A 23477-nucleotide genomic window follows, 5' to 3' on the forward strand; every position below is an offset into this window, starting at 1 on the left:
AGTGAAATAATGCTAAGTGAAATAAGTCAGTCAAAGAAAGATAAATATTATATAATCTCACTCATCTGTGGATTTTAAAAAAGAAAACAGATGAACATAAGAGGAAGGGGAAAAGGACTAAAGGAGAGAGGGAAACACACCGTTAGAAGCTCTTAATGATAGAGAACAAACTGAGGGTTGATTGAGGGTGATGGGAGGGGAATGGGCTAGATGAGTGATGGGTATTAAAGAGGGCACTTGTGATCACTTGTGATGAGCACTGCATATTGTATGTAAGTGATGAATCACTGAATTCTATTCCAGAAACCAATATTGCACTGTAGGCTAACTAAAATTTAAATTAAAAAAAAAATCCTTCACTAACTCTCAAGAGAGAAACAGGGAGTCAGAGGCAGCAAAGGTAGACTACTCTTTCTAGTATCTTCACAATGAAGTAGAAAAAGGATACATGTACCAGCTCTAGTCAACTGTATCATGGATATATTTGAAAACATTAACACATTTATCTACTTTCTGCACCTTCCAATTCCAATCAAGATAAATATTCAGTGCATTCCTTTATGTATCAGGCACTGTGCTAACAAGGGTAGTAAAGAAGTCACATGTTCCCAACCTCAAGAATATATACCAACACTTATCAACCCCTATCTCTCAAAAATAGGGGACTACTTTTGGACTACTGCAAAATCTTTGTTAATCAGGCTTCCCCGTTGAAAATCTCTTTTCACCACAATCCATTCTTCACAGTGAATCCTTAATTCAAAGAAATGGAAAATCTGAGCAAATCATTCTTCTGTTTAAAATACCTCACTAGGGCAGCCCAGGTGGCTCAGCAGTTTAGCACCGCCTTCAGCCCAGGGCGTGATCCTGGAGACCTGGGATCGAGTCCCACATCAGGCTCCCTGCATGGAGGCTGCTTCTCCCTCTGCCTGTGTCTTTGCCTCTCTCTCTCCTCCTGTGTTTCTCATAAATAAATAAATAAATAAATAAATAAATAAATAAATAATCTTTAAAAACATATGAATGAATGAATGAATGAATGAATGAATGAATGAATGAATAAAATACCTCACAAGTTTGAGCCCCATGTCCAGCTCTGTACTCAGAGGGGAATCTGCGGGAGATTTTTCTCTCCCTCTACCCCCCCACTCCTTACTTGCTCACTCTCTAACTAAACAAATAAATATTTAAAATAAGTGAATAAATACAACAAAATACTTCACTAGTTCTCCATTTTTCCTGGATTAGCATATGTGATACCCCTTGCTTTTAGGATACCACTAAGGTACACTGCTGTAATATGGAAAGACAGTGTCTACATTTCATTCATGTTCATTTTCCTGGTATAAGCAGGCCTAACATATAGTAGAATTTCAAAGCAGCTGGCTAAATAAACTTCATAGTAATATTTATGTCAATGGACTTACTCTGACTTTGGGAGCAGCAGCTCGAAATTTCACATAAAATAATGTAAAGGCATTGTCTGCATTAGGTATAGATGCAGGATCCTAAAGAGACATGGAGGAAGATAGGGAAGGAAGATAGTCAGCCAACAAATAATTATTCAGAAAATGTGACACCAATCATTTCAAACAGCTACTGCTCGGCCTATATACCAACCAAAAGCTTAAAGAGAAAAATCTCAAAGAGAGATTTCATATTAAATGAAATCTCTTTTGTAGTACTATCGCTAAAAATGAGAAATACTTATGTGGAGCTGTCGTCTCCTACCTCTTTATAATTAAAATTTACCCTACATTACATGACTTTGATGGTAAGTAGACCTGAATTCAGATTCATACTCAGTCACTTACTGACAGTAGGACATTGGCCAAATTACTGGACCTAAGATTCAGTGCATCCACCAAATGGTGATAACATGTACTCATAAAGGTTTTATACAGCTCAACAGTGAAGGCCTAGTTACTAGAACACAGTAGGTACTAGTACTGATTAGGTATTAATTTCCTAAACTTATTAAAAACTTTACAAAATAGAAAAATTATATAGTCGGCCTTCATATCAGTTAAGAGCAACTGAACAGTAAACTGTCACCCCAAAATCAGTGGCTTTGAACAGAAAGTTCAAGAAGATACCCCATGTTTTTTAGAAATTAAGCTTAAGAAATAAAATGCATAATCTTTGATTTTATTTTCTTATGAAAGAAATGTATTCAATGACCATCTTAGCTAGGTCCACTCTTAATTTTCTAATGTGGGATCCCTGGGTGGCGCAGTGGTTTGGCGCCTGCCTTTGGCCCAGGGCGCGATCCTGGAGACCCGGGATCGAATCCCACGTCGGGCTCCCGGTACATGGAGCCTGCTTGCTCCCTCTGTGTCTCTGCCTCTCTCTGTCTCTCTGTGTGACTATCATAAATAAATAAAGAAAAAAATATTTTTCTAATGTAACACCCTGTCCATTTTCCACCTAGCTTGTTTTGCTCCATCTATAATTAATTTGTTTCCTTCTTTGCTGACTGCTTTTCCTGAATATAAGCTCAATGAGCACAAGGACCTTGCTGGCTCCTTCTCTCTATTGTACGGTTCCCAGTACAATGCCAAGCACTGAGAAAGCACTCAATAAAAATACATTTGCTAAACACAGAAAATTAAATTATCTATCTTACATAAAGAAAAACGTTCAAAGTATCCATCATATATAATCCCACCATTAAGAACCACTTTTATCATTTTGATGTATTTCTTTCCAATACTTTCATGAAGATAAGAAAATGTTTTAAATGACAAATAGTTTGAATTTTATTATTTACTATATAGTACGGAGTACTTCTCACACTATTAAATATTTTTTGAAAATAAGAGTCTGATGGACAGATACAATACAGCCATTTTTTCGTATTATAAATAAAACCGATACATATTCTTATTTAACAAAAGGTAAAGTTTTTAGAGTTAATAAGTACTAATCTTATACTTAGATTATGGAAGATAAATGAATAAAAAAAGAAGAAAAAACACCTCATCAGGTAACTCACCCTTTTTAATAACTGATTTGTGAGGTTTTGTAGTGTGTTTATAGTGTAGGTCTTCATAAGATGCAAAGCTTTAGAAAGACATTGCTTAAACTTCAGCAAATATACAGGATAATCTTTAAAATTTGGCTGTAAAGGAAAGGGAAAGATTTATAAAGAGGAAACAAAAAAAGGCAGAGTAAACTACAAAAACAAATCTTTTATAGGGTCTTACACAGATAGGAAGCTCTCGGCAAAGACGAATACAGACTGCCCACACCCCACCAACACCTGCCCAAGCAAAAGTTCACTTTATGCCATTTCACTTTTATTTGACGTAAGACCTACAATAGTACTTGTTTTTGCTAATGAAAAGAAATCCAAAGAGGATTTTTCACTTTTATGAAATGGTAAATGTTTCATTTTATGCCATTTCAGCTACTACTTTCAGAAAGTGGGGGAAACCTTATACTGCTATAAATCCTTGGTGGACAGAAAGAGTGATTACATTAAAGGGCCTGTTCCTTTAATTTCCTCCCAAGTAACACTTTTTATTTCCAAAGAAGTATCTAAAACAACAGGAAGTCAACAGCATAAAAATCACTCCTCCTGTTAGAAGGGTAAAACTGTCAGCCAGGACCTCTTCTACTCCAGGGATTGTTGCATCAGCAGCTAAAAGTACTTCTTTACACCACTGCAAACAACGACTAAGAATTTACTACAGTCTTTCTTCAAGTATAATACAGATACGTTTTTCCCTTCAGAAGAAATAATTACTTTATAGCCTAAGAAATGATACATAGGGATGTTAAGATTTCTTAAAAACATGCAAAAATACCATGACTTACATGTGATGAGATATATGTTATACAATCATCTAACTTGGCCAGCATAGGTATAAATCCTTCACTATTAACAGACAACGTAGGAGAATTCAATTTCTTTAAGAAAAAAAAAAATCATAATTCACAAAAAATATACAGGTGAAAGTTGAAAATTATGTATTGGAATTAGCATATTTCCCTTTAGGCTACAACAGTTACACTAATGTCCTTATATTTTAATAATTACTAAAATATCCTCAAATATAGCCCATGTGTAGTAATAATAATAAAGAAAGGACCAAAAAAATACTGATTTAATTCAGCTTATTCTTAATGAGCTTTAAGGGGGCTCTACATAAACTAACAAATATTTATTCACCCAATTGTACAACGTTATACTAAAATAACACATCAACTACCCAGATTTCCCATTTTCTAGTACTTTACAACATATACAAATTTCCTACTTTCAAACCCTGGCAATTTTCTCAAGTTAAAGAATTAACTAGCAGTCATACCATGTTTCACAGTCATGTTACAAAAGTAAAACATAAAATCTATAAGCAAACTACAAGTAAATGTATATAAAAATAAACATACACAAATAAGTATAAATGCAAATAATATATAAATCTTTAATACTTAAAGTATAAAATTACATATTAAGATATATAAAATTATATAACATATGTCTTTATATAATATATAAAATATAAAAATATAAGTGATGTATGTTAAAATATAAACGGACAATTATTTCTTATCTTGATAGTTTGGCAACGAATGATCTCCCTTGTATCCTATTGTTAACTGGCTACTAGTTTTCTATCTCTGTAGTAAACTATAATAATTATTAATTCAATAATTTTAATAATTTATACATAGTACTTATGATTAATTTATGAGCCAGAAAGACACAGGGATGTAATTTACACAGCAGTCTTCATTGAAACTATTATTTTGGGATATAAGCATGCATTATAAGGACTATACTTCAAACTGAACATGAGATTAACTTAAAAAATGTTTTGATTACTAATAACAGCACAAACACAGCAAGATTTAAAATTTAATATTTCTTTTTACAATCTTCATAGCTTACAAAGACACTATAAGTGGTAACTGACAAGGAGATTTTAATAACAGTAATATAACTTAAGAAGAACTACACAACTTAAGTCATATTTTTAAAAATCTAAACTAGTAATGTTACCTCCATCAGGTACAAATAGAATATCCTATCAGCAAGCAAACTATTAAGTTCAAATACCACTCAGGCCAATTTATAAATTTAAAGGTTATATTCCAAAAGGAAAATATAAAATAAAGTCATTAACTTTACAAAAAAGTAAAAAACAATGCTTACTGTGTTAATAGTTTCCAATTCATTAAAATAGGAAAGCTTTTGTTGAATGTTTTCAGCCAGATCAACAAGTTCCGACTTGCATTTTTTAAAAGAAAAAAATCAGTATAAGAATATACGAATCAACACTCCAGTCTCAAAATTGCATTGAACAAATTTATATCAGATATACAGATTTATGTTAGACATAAGATTTCAGACTAATGCTCAAAGATTTCTACAATTATGGACTAATAAACAATGATTAGTACAGCAACTTACATATGATCTTTTATAAAACAATAAATTGCCTTTCAAAAAACACACAAAATACACAGAGAAAACTCACATAAAATAACTTAAACGTTCTATCTTTAAATCATAAATTTTACTGCAGTCAAGATCAGTTCATCTTTTCATAAACTCCACCATTACTATAATCACCATGCTTGTCTATAAAGTGTCTAAAGAGTGGACAGAGCAAATTAATGTAACCTCTTCACTCTGAAATTGTACTGAGACAGAACTTCTAGCTCATAACATAGGAAAGCCTGTCTTGCCCCATTCATTCATGTAAGCTTATTTAAAATAAAAAACAGTCTGACAATGTAATAATTTGTATGCATAGGCCTCATGCAGAGCAGACTTCAATATACACTTGAAGAAATTAAAGAAATTAGAATTAAATTCTATCCGTCTACTTAAAAATAAAATATTAAATATAATCACTCTCTCCCATACTCCAAATTACCTGTTCTTTTAGGAGCTGTTCACAGGCTTCATGTAGGGTTCCTGTCTTATTGGACACAAAAAGATACTGTTTCTGCAATGATTCCAGATGCTGAAGAGCATTGTTTACATCATTCAATATAGCATCACACTGCTCCTGAAACCCAGACAAGTAATCCCTCATCTGTCTAGAAAACAGAACCAAAAGGGGATTGGCAATAATATTTTCCCCCAATAAGCAGAGTCAATAAACAACAAAGTCTCAATTTTCCCCAAATGCTTTAATTTCAGGAGAGAAGTCTGACCCACTACTAAAGCTCATTATATTCAAAAAGTATTTTAACACCTTTTTCAATAATTTAGTGGGAAAATCACTCCAACTATAAGCAACAAAAGGAATCACTCTTGAAGCCACAAGTTAGCTTTCCACACATCGGCAACAAAGCACTGGCTTAACTTTCAAAAACTGAGACACTAGGGCCATCCCAAGGTATCAAGCAGGTCAATCCCTCAGGTCATTTATGCCAAAAATCCCATGATGGTGTGATGTCATGGAAAGAATTCTGGACTTGGAATTAGAAGACCTGAGTCCAAGTTCCAGCTGTGTCCAAGTCTCTATGACATTAAGCAAGTTACTTTCAGGCCTCAGTTTGCACATTTGTAAAAAGGGAATGATAATAATACCTTTTCTCACATAGCTGCTGTAAAGATTAAGTGGAATCATGTATCAAAAACCCTAACACACTACCTACCAATAACAGTCACTTAATGTTAAATAAATGCAATTATTCAACCCACTGTCGCCAAATCAGCTAGAAATGATGCACCATTCATTTTTTCCATGCTATCAATATACACAAACAGAACAACACAGTTTTATACTCAGTCCAGGTGGGCATCCCTAAAATCTCTTGGGTCCCTACATCTAAAGAAAAGCAACAGATATTTCTTATAGTTCCTGTAAAATTCCCACTTGAACCCAAACCTTTCTAGAGTTATCTACCAACCCAATGTCTATACTTCCTAACCTATTAATTAGGATAGAACTTTTTTTTTAATCACATAATTTCTCTCTAGCTCTTTTTGTTGTTGTTGTTGTTGTTGTTGTTAAAGATTTTATTTATTTATTCATGGGAGACATAGAAAGAGAAAGGTAGAGACACAGGCAGAGGGAGAAGCAGGCTCCATGCAGGGAGCCCAATGTGGGACTCAATCCCAGGACTCCAGGATCATGCCCTGGGCCAAAGGCAGGTGCTAAACCGCTGAGCCACCCAGGGATCTCCTCTCTAGCTCTTTTTAAAGAAAATGTCACTGTTGTGACATATATCTTAATTCTTTTTAAAGACAGATTACAAAAAATAAAAATAAAAAAAAAAGAAATTAAATGCTGTAGGTAGCCAACAAACTCAAGAACCACATACATACCTGTATTTAGTTTCTTCATCCTGATCCATCTGAGTTTGTAGCTTTGCAAACCAGGAGAAAAACTGGAAAAATAAAAAGTATTATAGTGTCAACAAAACTAAAACAGACAAAATGAAAAGTGGCTACATGCTAAACAGCAAGTCAAAAGGGTAGACACTATCTAAGTCTTATTGTTTGGGGCTCAGACATTAATAATTACTTTTAAGCCAGGAGATAATAATTTAATTCCACAGTCAATATCTACATGCTAGGAAAAGCAAAGGATTTTAAAAACACTGGATTTGGAGTCAAACAAGGAAGAGTATTAAAGACACAATATGTAAAAAATATATATCCCTGCTGAAGAAGCTAATGCCTATTTGCTACTTTGCTAAATTTGAATAGGTAACATAGAGTTTGGGGTAAATGTTAATATCAATGCTATCTAATAAGAATTATAAAAATATAAACTGAAATAATATAACAGAATGATTTAAGAACATGGACTTTTGTATCACCTAAACCTGGATTTGAGTCCTGGGGCCCTGCCACCTTATGTCATGAAAAATATCTATTATTAAAAAGAGGTGGAGAAGACTGACCTTAACAATATGAAGAATGATGGAAATGTTTTATATCTTGATCACAGTGGTAGTTACACTCGTCAAAACTCATCAAGTGATATACTTAAAAGGAGTATATTTTATTGGGTGTAAATTCTAACTCAATATATTAGTTTTTTTTAAAAATTGAAAGAGAGATACACAGGTACAAATTTAGCCCAGACGACTCTTTTTTTCAGAGTCCAAATAAGGTCATTGACATGGTGCAAGATTATCTTCTACAACTCTCAAGTGGGATTTGAAGTCAGGGGTATGCTTGATTCCCTAAAGATACTAGGCTTGCCAAGTACCTTAGCTATCATTTACTGAACACTGACTGTGTGCCTGCCATACACTGCATGCATTATCTTATTTAACTTTCAGAAAAAATCTCCTAAAATGGGTACACAATCATCTTTGTTTTACAGATTAGAACTAAAAGCCCAAGATACAAGTAATTTGCCTAAACTCACAAAGATGGTAAGTGATGGAGGTGACTTTCACAACTAGGATGGCCTAACTCAAGCAGTAGATAGTTCTTTTTCACTCTGCAGCACTGCCTCTTGACTTACTTACTATAAATGCAATTCAGCATGCTTGCTTTTTGTTTTACTTGGTAAATGCCTAAGCTTTGATTTTTATAGGGTAGGAAAAAGAGACAAGGGGAAATGGCAGAAGAAACTGCCATTTAGGTATTTAAACATTTAGGTTTATAATTAGGAAAAAATAAAAATCAAGAGAACTCTACATATGTAAATTACTGAAAATAACTATAAGGATTCATCTAAAGAGAATAATTAAGTTCTTAAAAAAAGAAATTACCTAGCAACAAGCAGAAAGGTTGTGTGTGTACATGTGAGTGTATGTGCACAGGCACGCTAGAGGAACACAATAACAACATACACTGGGGGAGATAAAAAATGCATGAAATATTTAAAACCCATTTTAAATTTATTTTAGTCATGATAGCTAATGAGTAGCTATCAACATTCAAACTTGAAATATCATATCTTTGTATGTCAAGTATAACTGGGCAATAGGTTCATTTAAAACACAAAACAGGGCAGCCCTGGTGGCTCAGTGGTTTAGCGCCACTTTCAGCTCAGGGCATGATCCTGGGGACCCCAGGATCGAGTCCCATGTAGGGCTCCCCGCATGGAGCCTGCTTCTCCCTCTGCCTGTGTCTCTGCCTCTCTCTCTCTCTCTCTCTCTCTCCCTGTGTCTCTTCTGAATAAATAAAATCTATAAAAAATATTTTAAAAAATAAAAATAAAAAAATAAAACACAAAACAGCCACAGCTAACACAAAATCAAGAATGTTCTAGAAAGATCTGATATTAACTATAGTTTCAAATGTTTAGAACTTTTAATTAGGATATTTTTTTAATTGCCCTATCTTAAGATATTTAGAATAATCAAACATCCTTAGGAATAACATTAACGTTCACCTGCTGTGCAGTTTCAATTCTTTCTTCTTCCATTTCTAAGGAAGTGAACCCCTTCAAGAGAATGTCTTCTGTAGATTCAGGTACTATTGAAGTCTGTGCAATGGGCCGCGACTGGGATGCTAAACTACACAAATCTTCAATTGGAAGCTTTAAAAAAAAAAGAACCATAAAGATATTTAAATAACTTGAAAATTCTCTAAACTCAAAATTATTATTCCATCTCACCATTTTGAAAGACAAAAGAACGTTTTCTATTAAATCATTTGAGGTTAATAAACGCCATTAATAACACAACTAGGTTCTTTCTATTAAATGCTAATCTCAAAATGTAAACCTGATACTGGATCACACCATTAGTAAAGTATTATTTTCTTTTTTAAAGATTTTATTTATTTATTCATGAGACAGAGACATGGAGAGAGAGGCAGAGACATAGGCAGAGGGAGAAGCAGGCTCCCTGTGGGGAGCCTGATGCAGGACTCAAGCCCCTGAGATTACGCCCTGAGCCAAAGGCAGACACTCAACCACTGAGCCAGGCATCCCGTAAGGTAGGATTTTTGAGTTACCTTTCTAATACTAGCCATGAATCTGTGCTGATCAATACACATTTCCTTCCTTGATCCTCTTATAAGCTGGCCCTGTTGTTGAAAGTAGTTTGTCTTTCCCAGGATCTAACAGAAGAGCCTGGCCTCATTAATGCTTGCCAACAGAAAATAAATCACATCCAAGAATTAACTATCAATAGTCATCAATAATTATCAATTATCTCCTTCTGTCATTTCTACCACTGGCACACTTACCCACACCTTCTTGGTGACAAATTTTGAAATTATAACTGAATAGAAAGAATTCCAGTTTCTCAACAGTTTTAGAAAAGCCCACGAATAAGGTCTCACTTTGATGCCATCAGACCTACAACACTTTCTAGTTCTCAATCACTAAAGCTAATCCAGGTGTTAATTTATCTATAGTCACAGACGTGCTGTTTTTAGACCTCCTATAAATGGAGTGTGGATGCAGGGTAGGGTAAAAGGGCCTGTTTCATTTCAATTCCAGTTTTTAGTCCTTAGAGCATAACATTTAAGGCCCACCTATATAAAACCTTGACCCAGGACCTTACAAAATTGTCCCACCTGTTTTTCTAGATAAAAAAACTTTCATCCGAAGACAGTATTTTACCTTCAAAGCTAAAAAAAAAAAAAAAAAAAAAAAAGCTAGATGCACAGTGAACCATCACTAACTTAGAAATAAATCCTTTAAAAAACAGGTGTTAGGGATCCCTGGGTGGCGCAGCGGTTTGGCGCCTGCCTTTGGCCCAGGGCGCGATCCTGGAGACCCGGGATCGAGTCCCACGTTGGGCTCCCGGTGCATGGAGCCCGCTTCTCCCTCTGCCTGTGTCTCTGCCTCTCTCTCTCTCTCTCTCTCACAGTCTGTGTGACTATCATAAATAAAAAATAAAAATAAAAATAAATTAAAAAAAATAAAAGGTGTTTTTGTACGTGAGTTCAAGTGGAGCTATTCTTTCTGGTTTGGTAAGGCACCTTACAGAGCAGCCTGATTGGAACCATGTTCCTGCTCACTTATAAGCTGTGTGACAATGGGCAAATTACTTAATGTTTCTAATCCTCAATTTCTTTTCTATAAAGTAAGAATTACAGTATGTATCACGAACCATTACGAAAAAAAGAAAACACAGGTGTGGGAAAATAGTCTTCTTATACTGCTAGGAAGCTGCAGACCAAAAAACAAACAAACGTGCTCAGGAAAGGTCCTCCATCTGCCTTCTCCCCACAAATGAGTCTGACTTAGGAGCCAGGAGGTTGTGGGTATATGTAAACACGTCTTATTAAGGGCATCATTTATTCATGTAAACTCTTTCTGAATGGTGACATAGTACTTCAGTATAAAAGGACATAGCAAGAACTAAGTTTCTCAAATCCAGTGAAAATCTATCTTTCAGTCTAAAGTGTCAGCAGCAACTGTGAGCTACTACCAGGGATTCTGAAAGTAAAAGGGCCTTTGTTTCATTCCAATTGCAGTTTTTAGTCTGGTGGTAGAGAAAGCTTTGCAGAGGTAAGTCACACTGCTCCTGCTCTGTGGAACCACCCAATCACCAACAACAAGCTGCCTCCTTGCAGAGGGGGATGTAATATTATGTGTATTTAGTATAATGCCTGCCAGATAATAACACTCAATGTCAGCTATTGCTATTTATCATATTATTATTATTTGTACTTATGAGCAACAGAAAAAGTAAATCTATCTACAAATCAGAATCTATAGTGCTTCCTGGGAACAGAACCGTCTATAAGCGATCTTTACAAAATTGTATCTCATTAGGAGTAAAATTTGGTTCTATATGAACAGACTGTGACAAAATTCAAACATGATTCTATTATCAACATTTACACAATAGTTAAAAGGGAAAAGAGGAAGGAGATGTGAATCAGGCTCAGATTTGAAAAACACACCAGAAAGCACAGAGAGACCAGGCTAAGGTAAAGAAAGCTGGGCAGAGGACTGCTGCAATGGATTCATCAGTACACTCAACACAGCTAAAGAATCAGTGAACTTAAAGACAGTCAATATAATCACTCAATAGGAAACATACATGGGGAAGCAGAGTGAGAAAATACAAACTGAACACAATATCCAAGAACAGTAGGATGGTCTCAAATTATCTAGTACATGTATAATCTGAATCCCAAAAGGAAAGAGAATAGGGTAGAAAAAATATTCAAAAAGATAGTAATTGAGAATTTTCCAAAAATAATAAAAGACACCAAACTACAGTTCTGAACAGCTCAGAGAATCCCAAGCGGAATACAAACACAAATACACATCTAGACAGATGAGATTCAAACTCCTGAAAAAAACGAAGTTAAAAAGAAAATCTTGGGAGACGGAGGAAAAAAGACATTACATACAGAAGAAAGAAGATAAGAATTACAGAAAAATTCTCATCAGAAGTTATGCAAATCTTTTAAGTGATAAAAGGAAAAAAAAGTCAATCCAGAATTCTTTATCTAGAATTTTTTTTTTTTAATGAAAGGGAAATAGAGACTTTAAACAAGGCTGAGAGAATGCATTTCTAGCAGACTTGGGCTAAAAGAAATGTTAAAGCCAGCTCCTCTAAAGCAGATGGAACATAATACCAGACAGAAAACTGAGTCTTTAAAAAACAAAACAGGAACGCCTGGGTGGCTCTGTGGTTGAGCATCTGCCTTGGGCTCAGGTCGTGATCCCAGGGTCCTGGGATCGAGTCCCACATCAGGCTCCCTGCAGGGAGCTTGCTTCTCCCTCTGTGTCTCCTGTAAGTAAATAAACAAAATCTCTTTAAATAAATAAATAAAGGTAGACTGTGACTAATTAAAGAAATAAGTTATAAACACCAGGGCAATCATTTAAAATATTGAAAACACACAGAGGATCTAACAAAATTCAGTCCTTCAATACACCACCAAAACCTGTATCTAAATTTAACTCAATCACTTTGAGAAAAAAGGCCCTAAATGTATCTTTAAAAATCCTGTAGATCAGGGCAGCCCCGGTGGCGCAGCGGTTTAGCGCCGCCTGCAGCCCGGGGTGTGATCCTGAAGACCCGGGATCGAGTCCCACGTCGGGCTCCCTGCATGGAGCCTGCTTCTCCCTCTGCCTGTGTCTCTGCCTCTCTCTCTCTCTCTGTCTCTCTCATAAATAAATAAATAAAAAATCTTTAAAAAAAAAAAAAATCCTGTAGATCAATATCAAAACCCTGATTGTCATACCACATACTATGGTTTTACAAATGAAAATGTAAGAATCATATTCTCCCATCAGAGTTTATGAGGTATTAAACCACAGAAGTCTGATACTACTTCATGATATATCAAATTACAGATAAAAAGTAACTTTCCTCTTGTTCCACAATCATTTTTAATACATATAGCAGTCCTTTTAAACAGTTACTTAAAAAAATAAATTCAAAGGACATTCAGTGAAAGTCTCCTTCTCCTGGACCCATTCTCCAACCATACAGTTCCTTCTCAGAAGCTATTAGTTACTTAGTTTCTCACAACTCTTCCCTATGGTAGCCTATGTATATACAAGGGAAGTGTACCCTGTTTAACCTGGATAATGGTACCATATACACTCTGCCTTTTTCATTTAATAGGCAGCATTTTCAATTCTCTCTCTTTTTTTCTTTTCTTCTTTTTCTTTTTTTTCCAATTCTCTCTCAACAGAGTGTAAGGAAAAGTTGGATTTTACTCTCTCACTTTAAATTCATAACTCTGTCATTAAAATATAACAAGCCCATTATTTTAGAAGTCTAGGAGTACAGAATGATTATTTCAGTAAAAATCAAATCTTCCTTCTTCTCCTCTATCCTGGCAGTTCCTTGTTAAGGCAATACCAGTGTTTATCACTGAGAAATATTTTAAAGGAATTTGAGGGCAGAATGAAGAACTTAATAAAGAATCAAAGAGATATTTGCAATCTTTATCAATCATCCCTTATCAAAATTATTCAAAACACATAAACATAACTTTATTCTAAATCAAGAGTTATAATGAATAGTAAAATCCTTCCCCCAACCCCTACTTTTAGCCAATTTAGCCATTTTCAGTATTTACGGTTACCCTATAACTCTACAACACAGATTTACGGCATTGTCTCTTCACTGAATTCATCAATTTGAGGTCCTCGCTAAATAAAATGAAATAAGTATCGCTAACATTTTCCTCTACATTTAACCTCAAATTTTGTAGAAATAAGTATCGCTAACATTTTCCTCTACATTTAACCTCAAATTTTGTTATTTATACCATCTCTTTTTTAGATTATAAAAATAATGTTGATACCTTGTTTTGTAATTAAGTCTTTAGATTTTTTTAAGTAGCAGTACATACTTCCCGGCTTCCATAAATTTACCAAAACTACAGGTTCACTGATACTGTCTGTCTTTTTGGAGTGCCACGCATTTATTACTGTGATGTCAAAGGGACCAAGGGTCATACACATATGCTCAGTCTGCCATTTTAAACCAAAAAATATTTATCTTCTAATTTACTTTAGAAAACAAAAATCATATGAAAACTCGAGATACTTGAGAAGCTCGTGTAAATATTCTAGACAGAGTCTGTAGTCTAGATGTGAGTAAACATAATTTGAATATATGATAAAGCATTCTAAATAGAATTACTTTATATACAAATACTAACTACTTTGCAAGCATAAGGACTTTTAAATACCAGAAGCAGAAGGAGGCTTCCTGTCCCATTCCCTTTGTCTCACTGATACAAAACCATTTTCTCTCAAACCAAGCAAAAGTCACGCTGACTGCTTGTAGGAAGTAATTTTTAGAGACACAAAACAAGTTGCTTTTAAGAGTATGAAAAAATGTCCCCATTGGGTACACTTGCTCAGCTGTCTTCTTTTCTCAAAGCACCTGGAACAGAATGGAAAATCAAGATGGGGTGTGGTGGTGTCGTGAACTTTCCTGTTCTGACCCTTCATTCACTCCTGGCTTTCCTGGCTGGTTCAGTCAGTGGAGCTCAAAACTCTTTTTTTTTTTTTTTTTTTTTTTGAGCTCAAAACTCTTGATCTGAGTCGTGAGTTTGAGCCCTCATTGCGTGTAGAAATTACTTTGAATAAATAAATAAATAAACTGATGGATCTCATTCACTCCTGAGTCCTCTGGCTCACTCACATTGTGTTAGCTTCCAGATGGAGCAGCCATTTAACCACCACAGAGAGAAGAGTAAAGACCCTAATTGTCAGTCCTTGAGAGCTACTGTATAGTTTATGCAAATAGCACATTAATATCTTAAATAATAATTACAATAAACTATCAATCTTACCTGACCAGCTAAGCAGGTCCAGGAAGAAAACAAATACACCTTTCTTTCCTAAACTTTACTTTTTTTTTTCACAGTTCTGGATTAGAGAATACAACTTTCATAATCTAAACAATTCACTCCCTAAATGAAACCTGTGTGTTCCTTTCTCTCTTTGGAGCAAATCAATGAAGAGGTACAGATGGAATCTCAGAACCTTCCTCAAAGCACTAACCTCTCTTTTCTTACCTTTGCTCTGAGACACCTATACCAGCTCAGGATCACAAAATTCTAATCTATTCTTTCAAGTTATTAATCATTTGGGGGGGGGAAGGCATATAATATAATATTAGCAGGTCGTTTGCCATATGCACTTTTACAATACATGATTTCATTGAATTCTCACATCTCCCCATCAGACAAATAAATAGTATTATAATCCCCATTTTATAAAGAAGAAAAAGGGCTCAAAGAAGCTAAATCTATTAAGAACACACAGCCTTTAGGACAACTGTCACAGTACATCTCAGGTAAACTTCAGGATCAATTATTGCAGCATTTATCAAGAAAGAAAAAGGCCCTCAGTACTAAAAAATTTGCCCTGGCTAGAAGAAACCAGTCTACCTAATATTTTACTCCAAATTCTCTTATCTAACACCAAAAAAAAAAAAAAAAGAAAAGATAACTTGTTTCCAAGGTAAGACCAGTTCCCCTTCATTAAAGACAAAGCTATTTCTTAAGAAGTTTAACAGCTTTATAATATTTGCTGACATGTTAACTGGCCTTTTGTTATTCAACAAACCTGCTTAGTTCCAGTTGTTCAGGAAGTAATAGATCTTATGAAAATTGTGAAATACTACAGAAAATCCTCCACAGATACACTGGACAAAATAAAAATTGAGGCATTCCTTTTCATCACTAGTGTTGACAGTGGTAATGAATAAAAATTTCAATTCCAGTCTTCCCACCAGACATAATGGAAGATCCCAGACAGGTAAATAAAGGTCATTTCATTCCCGGAGGAATCCAATCCCTATTCTGCATGTACCAGAACACCCTCACTGCAGCCCTGAACTTGTCAAGCTCATCTCTTACCCTAGACTTCACATGGTTTTTTCCCCTTCACCTGGAAGGTTATTTCTCTAGTCTTTGCAAGGCTGGCATCTCTTATTTTCCATCATGAGTTCTCACCTTGGATTGTCACTTTCTTGGGCTTCCTCCCTTGTCTAGAGCGCACCTCATCCCTTTGTGTCACACTATCCTGTTTTATTTTCCTTATATCATGGGTCACTGTCTCAACTTACCCTGTTCTTTTTTACAAGCTCATGATCACAATTATATTGGCTCCATGAGACTGGGGCTCTTGGTTTTCTTATCTTTCTATCCTCAATCCCAGCCCAAGGTGGGCACATAATATATGTCAAACAACTGCATGAGGTTAACGTGGGCATTATGCTGCATAAATATGGGGGGGTGGGGGAAATGGGGTGAAAATGAAAGATTTCATTTACTTCCTCCAAACCCTTTCCTTCACACTCAATGAGAATAATAAGAGTTTATGAGCTAAGACAATAAAAACAATTCAGTTGGGCAGCCCGGGTAGCTCAGTGGTTTAGCGCCTGCCTTTAGCTCAGGGTGTGATCCTGGGGTCCTGGGATCGAGTCCTGCATTGGGCTCCCTGCATGGAGCCTGCTTCTCCCTCTGCTTATGTCTCTGCCTGTCCCTCTCTCTCCCATGAATAAATAAATAAAATCTTAAAAAAAAAAAAAAAAAAAACACAATTGGGTTACTTTTCTTGTGGACTATGTTCCCCACAGGGGGCTGCAATATTCAAGCATCCTGCTTCCCTAACAGGCCAAATCAATTATAAACAGACTGGAACATTTATAGAGCAAACAACTTCTATTATCTAGAGCGTAAAAGACTTTGATAGCCCAGCCAAAAGATTTCCACCTGCTTCCTGCTTCATTTCAGCATAGCATCCTCCTATAAGCACACAGACAAACCCAAGAAAGAACTCCTGTCCTTGAAAGCGGAGTGCACCACAGTGAAAGGGAACTTTCCAATCAGAATTCTTAACCTCTATAATTTGAGAGTAGAAAAAAATAAAAAAACTTTGAGTCTCTAAAAACAATCTGCCTTTGGACACAACTCAAAATCGTGTACAATGAGTGCTTCCAACATTAAAAAAATAATTTAAGGGACGCCCGGGTGGCTCAGCGGTTGAGCGTCTGCGTTCTGCTCACGGCGTGATCCTAGGGTCCCGGGATCGAGTCCCACGTGGGGCTCCCTGCGTGGAGCCTGCTTCTCCCTTTACCTGTGTCTCTGCCTCTCTCTGTCTCTCATGAATAAATAAATTAAAATCTTTAAAAAGAAAAAAAAAACTAATCCAAAAAATTATCATTAAATTGTAAGAACTATAAAATTTATTTATAAAAATCATTATTAAAAAATAATAAAACAATTACAACAAATATTATTATAACAAAATAATAATCCTAAACCTGGCCCTCGCAACCCAGAAAAAAAGTTTGCCAAACATGTGACAATTCATAAAAAGTACTTCTTCGATCCCTGGGGGGGGCTCAGCGGTTGAGCACCTGCCTTCAGCCCAGGGTGTGATCCTGGAGGCCTAGGATCGAGTCCCGCGTCGGGCTCCCTGCATGGAGCCTGCTTCTCCCTCTGCCTGTGTGTCTGCCTCTCTCCATCTCTCTGTATCTCATGAATGAATGAATGAATGAATGAATGAATGAATGAATGAATAAATAAATAAATAAATAAATAAATAAATAAATAAATAAAACCTTTAAAAAAAAAAAGTACTTCTTCGCGTTGTAACTACTTGAACTGAATCGTGCAAACGGTAATATTTTCATCAGGAAGAAACACGCTGAGGGCAGCCTGGGGGGGGGGGGGGGGGGGCTCAGCGGTTTAGCCCCTCCTGCAGCCTAGGGCGTGACCCCGGGGTCCCGGAATCGAGTCCAGCGTCGGGCTCTGCCTGTGCTCTCATGAATGAATAAATAAATAAAATCAAAAAAAAAAAAAAAAGCAGCGGCAGCACGTTGACCCCTCCGAGCGACCACCTGCGGTGCCGGGTGACGCACGCGGGTGCCCACCTCCCGAGGAAACGCCCGTCGCGTCCCCGCACCTGAGGGGGAGGTCGCCGCGCAGGGCGCGCCGCTCGGGCTGACGCGCTGGCCGTGCGGCCGCCGCCACGGAACCGGGAAGCGGGGTTACGACGCGGGGGGAGGCGGCGCCCCGGGCACGGCTCCCGGCGGCCCGCCGCACGCGCAGGCGGAGGGCTGGGGCCGGCCACCGGCAGAGCGAGGCCCGACGGCCCGCGCCCAGCCCGTCACCTCACCTCGGCCGGCACCGGCAGGTTCTCCGCCGCCGCCTTCAGCTCCAGCACCGAGTCCGTCTGCCTGTCGGTCAGCGGCGCCGTCGTGTCGGGTCTCCGATCCCAGAAAGCCAGCCTCTCCCGAGCGTCCCGCTGCTCCGCCGCCGCCGCCTCCTGCGGCAGCAACAGCGCCGCCTCCGCCATCGCCGCCGCCCCTGCGGGCCTCAGCAGCCGCGGGCCGGTGGGAACCCCGACAGACAGGCCCGGGCCACTTCCGGGGGAGCCAGGGCTTCCAGCGAGGCACCGGGACCCTCACCCCGGAAGTGCTTCCGCGGCGCGAGTGGGCGGGACCGCGGCCAAGACTGACGTGGCTCTAGGCTGCGGACGAATATATCCGGCTGGGATGCCGGCGAAAGCGGAGGAGCCAGGCCGTGGCGGAAGTAGAAATGCCCCTACCGGAAGTCTCTGCCTCAACTTCAATAACTTTATTGTCACGCGTTGTTCGGGTTAGTGACAATTGCGCTACCGGACCCTGCCAGCAGCCCTGCCAGCAGAGGTCCCCCCGAGCTCCGGGATCTGCGGCTTGGGCTCCCAGCTGACCGGTTGGGATGGAGCGTGCAGACCCCGTGGGATTTCGGTGTAGACATGTCGACACTTTCCACCGCCTAGATCCCAACCACCGGGATAAAACTGTTCCAACGTGCAGTAGTTATGCTGTTAGAAAACCAAGTTATGGGGATCCCTGGGTGGCGCTGCGGTTTGGCGCCTGCCTTTGGCCCAGGGCGCGATCCTGGAGACCCGGGATCGAATCCCACGTCGGGCTCCCGGTGCATGGAGCCTGCTTCTCCCTCTGCCTTTGTCTCTCTCTCTCTGTGACTATCATAAATAAATAAAAAAATTAAAAAAAATTAAAAAAACCAAGTTATGAAAACACATGAAAATGCAAAGATTTCTGTAATCAAAAATCCTTGATGGTATCAAATAACTGGAAACAACCTGGCTGCCCAATATTGAAGGGCTGGATTAATTAATTCATGGTACAGACATGAAATTGAAATACCATCCTGTGTTGGGGCGCCTGGGTGGCTGCAGTCGTTAAGCCCTGGACTCTTGAATTGTGCTGGGGTCGTGACCTCAGGGTCCAGGAAAGGAGCTCTGCTTGTGGGGGCGGGGGGGGGGGGGGGGGGGGGGGCCTTCATTCTCAGAGGGGGGTCTGCATGGGATTCTCTCTCTCTCCCTTGCTCCTACCCCTGCTCTTGTACTCTCTTTCTCTTTCCCTCTCTCAAATAAATAAATAAAATCATTTAAAAAATATTATCCAGTCTTTTAAATCATATCATAGGGTTTTTTAAAGATTTTATTTATTTGAGAGAGAAAGAGAATAATTAGGGAGAGCGGCAGAGGGAGAGGGAAAAGCAGGCTCCCAGACAAGTCAGAGGTGGGGTTTGACCCCAGGACCCTGACATCATAACCTGAGCCAAACGCAGATGCCTTAACCCACTGAGCTGCCCAGGAGCTCCCACATTGCAGTTTTGAGCCACAAAACAGCTATAGTATTGGGTAATTTGTAGACTAAATGTTCTATATTCTATAACTTAAAGAATAAGTCAGTATCTGTGAGTCCATACTGATATAAATGATTGAATAATGAGATAGTTCTACAGAGGAATTGTAATCTTTAATAAATATACAATGAGGAAAATGGTAATAATTGACAGGCAAGATGTAAGAATGGATTCTAAAATTAGTGGGTGAAAGTTTTGAAATAACCAGAAATCTGCATTGTATCAAATGATCTCCCACGAGGTTTTTATTAGCAACAATGGGGGATAGAGATATTAACTTTACAGTGGAGAAATCTGGTAAGTGATATGCTCTTTCTAGAGGGAAATTTGCCAACCCCTACCAAATCAGAGGCTGGAAAAATGGGAAGAAAGAGAGGGAGAAGAGAACTCTTTTTTTTTAATTTTTTAATTTTTTTAATTTTTCTAAAATTTATTTATTTGAGAGAGACAGAGCAAGCATGGGTGCCCATGGGGGGGAGGGGCAGAGGAGGAGCACCTCCAAGCTGACCCCTGCTGAACATGGAGCCCCCACACAGGGCTCAGTCTCACCACCCACAAAATCCTAACCAGAGCCAAAATCAAGCTTTGGACACTTAACCAACCGAGCCACCCAGGTGCCCCAAGATAGCTCTTTGATCCAGCAACTCTATCTCTGAAAATTTCTTACACGTGAAAAAAAAAGGGTACATGTAGAGGATAGTTGGTAATGGAGAAAAAAATGGACACCACCTTAATATTTTTCAATAAAGGAATAGTTTTGTTCCTATTGTCTATTGCTACCTAGCAGACTAAACCAAAAAACTATGCCCTTAAAAAAAACCCCACCATTTTGTTATTGTTATCTTTCATAATTGGGAGCCTCAGAAATGTCTACAGGGGCATGTTAGAAAAGATCTATCTCACTCACAGGTGTGGAGCCATAGGTGGGGTTGACTCAAATGACTAGGGGCTAGACAGCTGGGGACTGGCTGCCCATCTTCACATCCTCATGTGGTGTCTCCAAGGGCCCTCTCTAGCATGAGTAGTATTTGGGCTTCTGACAGTGGCTTGAAGTTTGGCGAGACTGTTCCCAAGGCTGCTGACCTCACCTTAGAAGTCACAGGTCCCTTCTCCTGCACCGTGTCAAGAGAGTCTCCACGGGCAGGCCAGGGTGTGGGAGGCAAATGGACTCTGCTTCCGAATGGAAGGAGTTGCAAAGAACTGGCACCATTTTTGAATCTCATCATGAGTCTGAATTTGCTAACCATTAAAAAGAATGAAGTGTTTTATCAATCCTGCTTCTATGCAATCGATGAATTACCAAGCAGCATGAAGAAACTTCTGAAAGTAATGGAAATGTCCTGGTTTGATGAAATGTTATCTTGTTCCCTATTGTTGATGGTCATCTCACAACTATACACATATGTCAGAACCGGGCAAATTGTACAGTTGAAACATGTGTAGTGTACATAGGAACACGCAACATAGTCATTATACCTCAACAGAACTGGGGCAAGGGAGAATGAAGCAGATATGTAAGTAATGACATGAGAGAAAAGTCATCATGTATTGTTGAATTAAGAAAACAAGCTGCTGGGCTCAGTCCATTAAGTGTCTGACTCTGGTTTTCAGTTGAGAGTTGTGAGATCGAGCCCCGTGTCTGGTTCCACCCTGGGCTTGGAGCCTGCTTAAGATTCTCTATCTTTCTCTCTTAAAAAAAAAAAAAAAAAAAAAAAAAAAAAAAAGCAAGCTGCTGAAAAATATAAATATAATCCCATATTTAGTTTAAAAATTACACGTACACACAGGAAAAAGAAAAAAGGTCTGAAAAGACATGTTAGCAAAATGTTATTAGAGATTATCCCCTGTGAGTTGGGTTGGCAGGGCAGAGAGAGGGGTAGAGGGCAGGGGTTTCATTATTTTAAGACTGTTTTTTGAAAAAGAATTGTTAAGGAATGAACATGGATTGGGGATGAGACAAAGCGAGCTCTAGTTCCAGCTCTGAGGCCCTTAAACAAAACATGCATGTCGGTAGCAATACTCCATCAAGTACCCTATTCGCACCTGCCCAAATCACACAGCTCCTCCTCGTGCCTCCAGTCCCCTAGCCGGGGAAGAGGGTGGCTCCGGGCCAGCGGACACAAGCGGTCACGTGCAGCTGGCAAGCTTTGAGCTGCTCAAAGTCAAGTGCGTCAGACAATCTGGGCTTCCCACTCTACTGAGGCCTCTTTTTATGCTACCGCATTTGCGTTCTGGGGGATTGTTTTAATTCCTAATGTTCTACAAAATGTGTGCAACTCTTACTGCAAAGCTATCATAAAGAAACTGGAAGTTTCATTTGGTAGATCTTCAAAACTGTGTTTTTCAGTGGTTTGAGGAGCCTTTTAGGAAAGGGTGGAGGAAAAAAGATTCACAGCCGTCCTCTGACCTGAGGAACAGCAGCATAGACATCACAGTAGCCCAGGAACTGAGAGCCGGCTGGGGAACTGGAGAAGAAAGAAGGAACTGGAAGCCTGTTAGGACTTCAGGGGATTGACCAGGTGCTAGAAACCCATCTCCAGTGGCCCCTGCTCCTTATTAACTCCACACACAGTACTCCCTCGACTTGCATTCCCACTGCCAGGGACCAGAGCGGTTATAGGGGCAAAATATGTAAAAGTTGTTAACAGGAACCAGTGGTAAATCTAAGATAAATGAGCCCTGGCCCAAGGTCTGAAATGGGGCCCTCCTCCCCCAACACACAGCAAAGCAGGTCCTCTCCTTGCTCCTATCAGCAGGGATGGTGGGGAGGAGAGGTCTTGGGATCTGTGAGGGACTCTGGTGGGTGGAGACAGGCTTTGGAACTCTCGGGTTCTGTTGTTGTTGTTTTATTTACTTATTCATGAGAGACACAGGCAGAGGGAGAAGCAGGCTCCCCGCGGGGAGCCCGATGTGGGGCTGGAGCCCCAGACCCCCGGGTCACGGCCTGGCCCGAAGGCAGGTGCTTCACAGCTGAGCCACCCACGGGTCCCTGGAGCTCTCAGTTTTAAAACTAGCAGCCTGGTATGTGAACCTTGTGTGCGTGTGTGTGAATAAAAACAAAGCAACAGGGCAGCCCTGGTGGCTCAGTGGTTTAGTGCAGACTTCGGTCCAGGACGTGATGCTGGAGCCCTGGGATCGAGTCCTGCCTCGGGCTCCCTGCATGGAGCCTGCTTCTCTCTCTGCCTGTGTCTCTGCCTCTCTCTCTCTCTCTCTCTCTCTCTCTCTGGTCTCTCTTGAATAAGTAAATAAAATCTTAAAAAAAAAAACACACACACACAAAAGCAGATCTGTCCTTTTTCAGATTTTTCAGATTGAAGACCTTTCATGGTTACATCATGGCATAACATGCAGATGCTCAACCAGCCTAATCCAGGCCCTACGGGTTTACATTTGTGTCTGCAAATTTCATCAAGCGGGCCTGGCATTTTTATCTGCAAAC

General features: G+C 38.9%; 1 protein-coding gene across 2 annotated transcripts in view; it reads right to left on the reverse strand.

Moving 5' to 3' along the window:
* COG3 (component of oligomeric golgi complex 3) overlaps positions 1–18793 on the reverse strand; it is a 67743-nt gene extending 48950 nt beyond the window's left edge. The window contains exons 1-8 of one of the 2 annotated variants that reach the window (XM_038569575.1): positions 18498–18793; positions 9321–9467; positions 7292–7353; positions 5889–6054; positions 5162–5236; positions 3820–3912; positions 2996–3121; positions 1428–1508 (exon numbers count right to left, since the gene is read on the reverse strand). In XM_038569575.1, coding sequence (XP_038425503.1) covers positions 1428–1508; positions 2996–3121; positions 3820–3912; positions 5162–5236; positions 5889–6054; positions 7292–7353; positions 9321–9467; positions 18498–18677 — 930 coding nt within the window. In that variant the 5' untranslated portion in view covers positions 18678–18793. Of the gene's footprint in view, positions 1–1427; positions 1509–2995; positions 3122–3819; positions 3913–5161; positions 5237–5888; positions 6055–6212; positions 6354–7291; positions 7354–9320; positions 9468–18497 lie in introns of those variants that run through there. The other variant, XM_038569576.1, reaches the window with a different exon arrangement.
* Positions 18794–23477: the final 4684 nt, after the last annotated feature.

Source organism: Canis lupus, chromosome 22 (assembly GCF_011100685.1).
Source record: "Canis lupus familiaris isolate Mischka breed German Shepherd chromosome 22, alternate assembly UU_Cfam_GSD_1.0, whole genome shotgun sequence".
Classification (NCBI taxonomy): domain Eukaryota; kingdom Metazoa; phylum Chordata; class Mammalia; order Carnivora; family Canidae; genus Canis; species Canis lupus.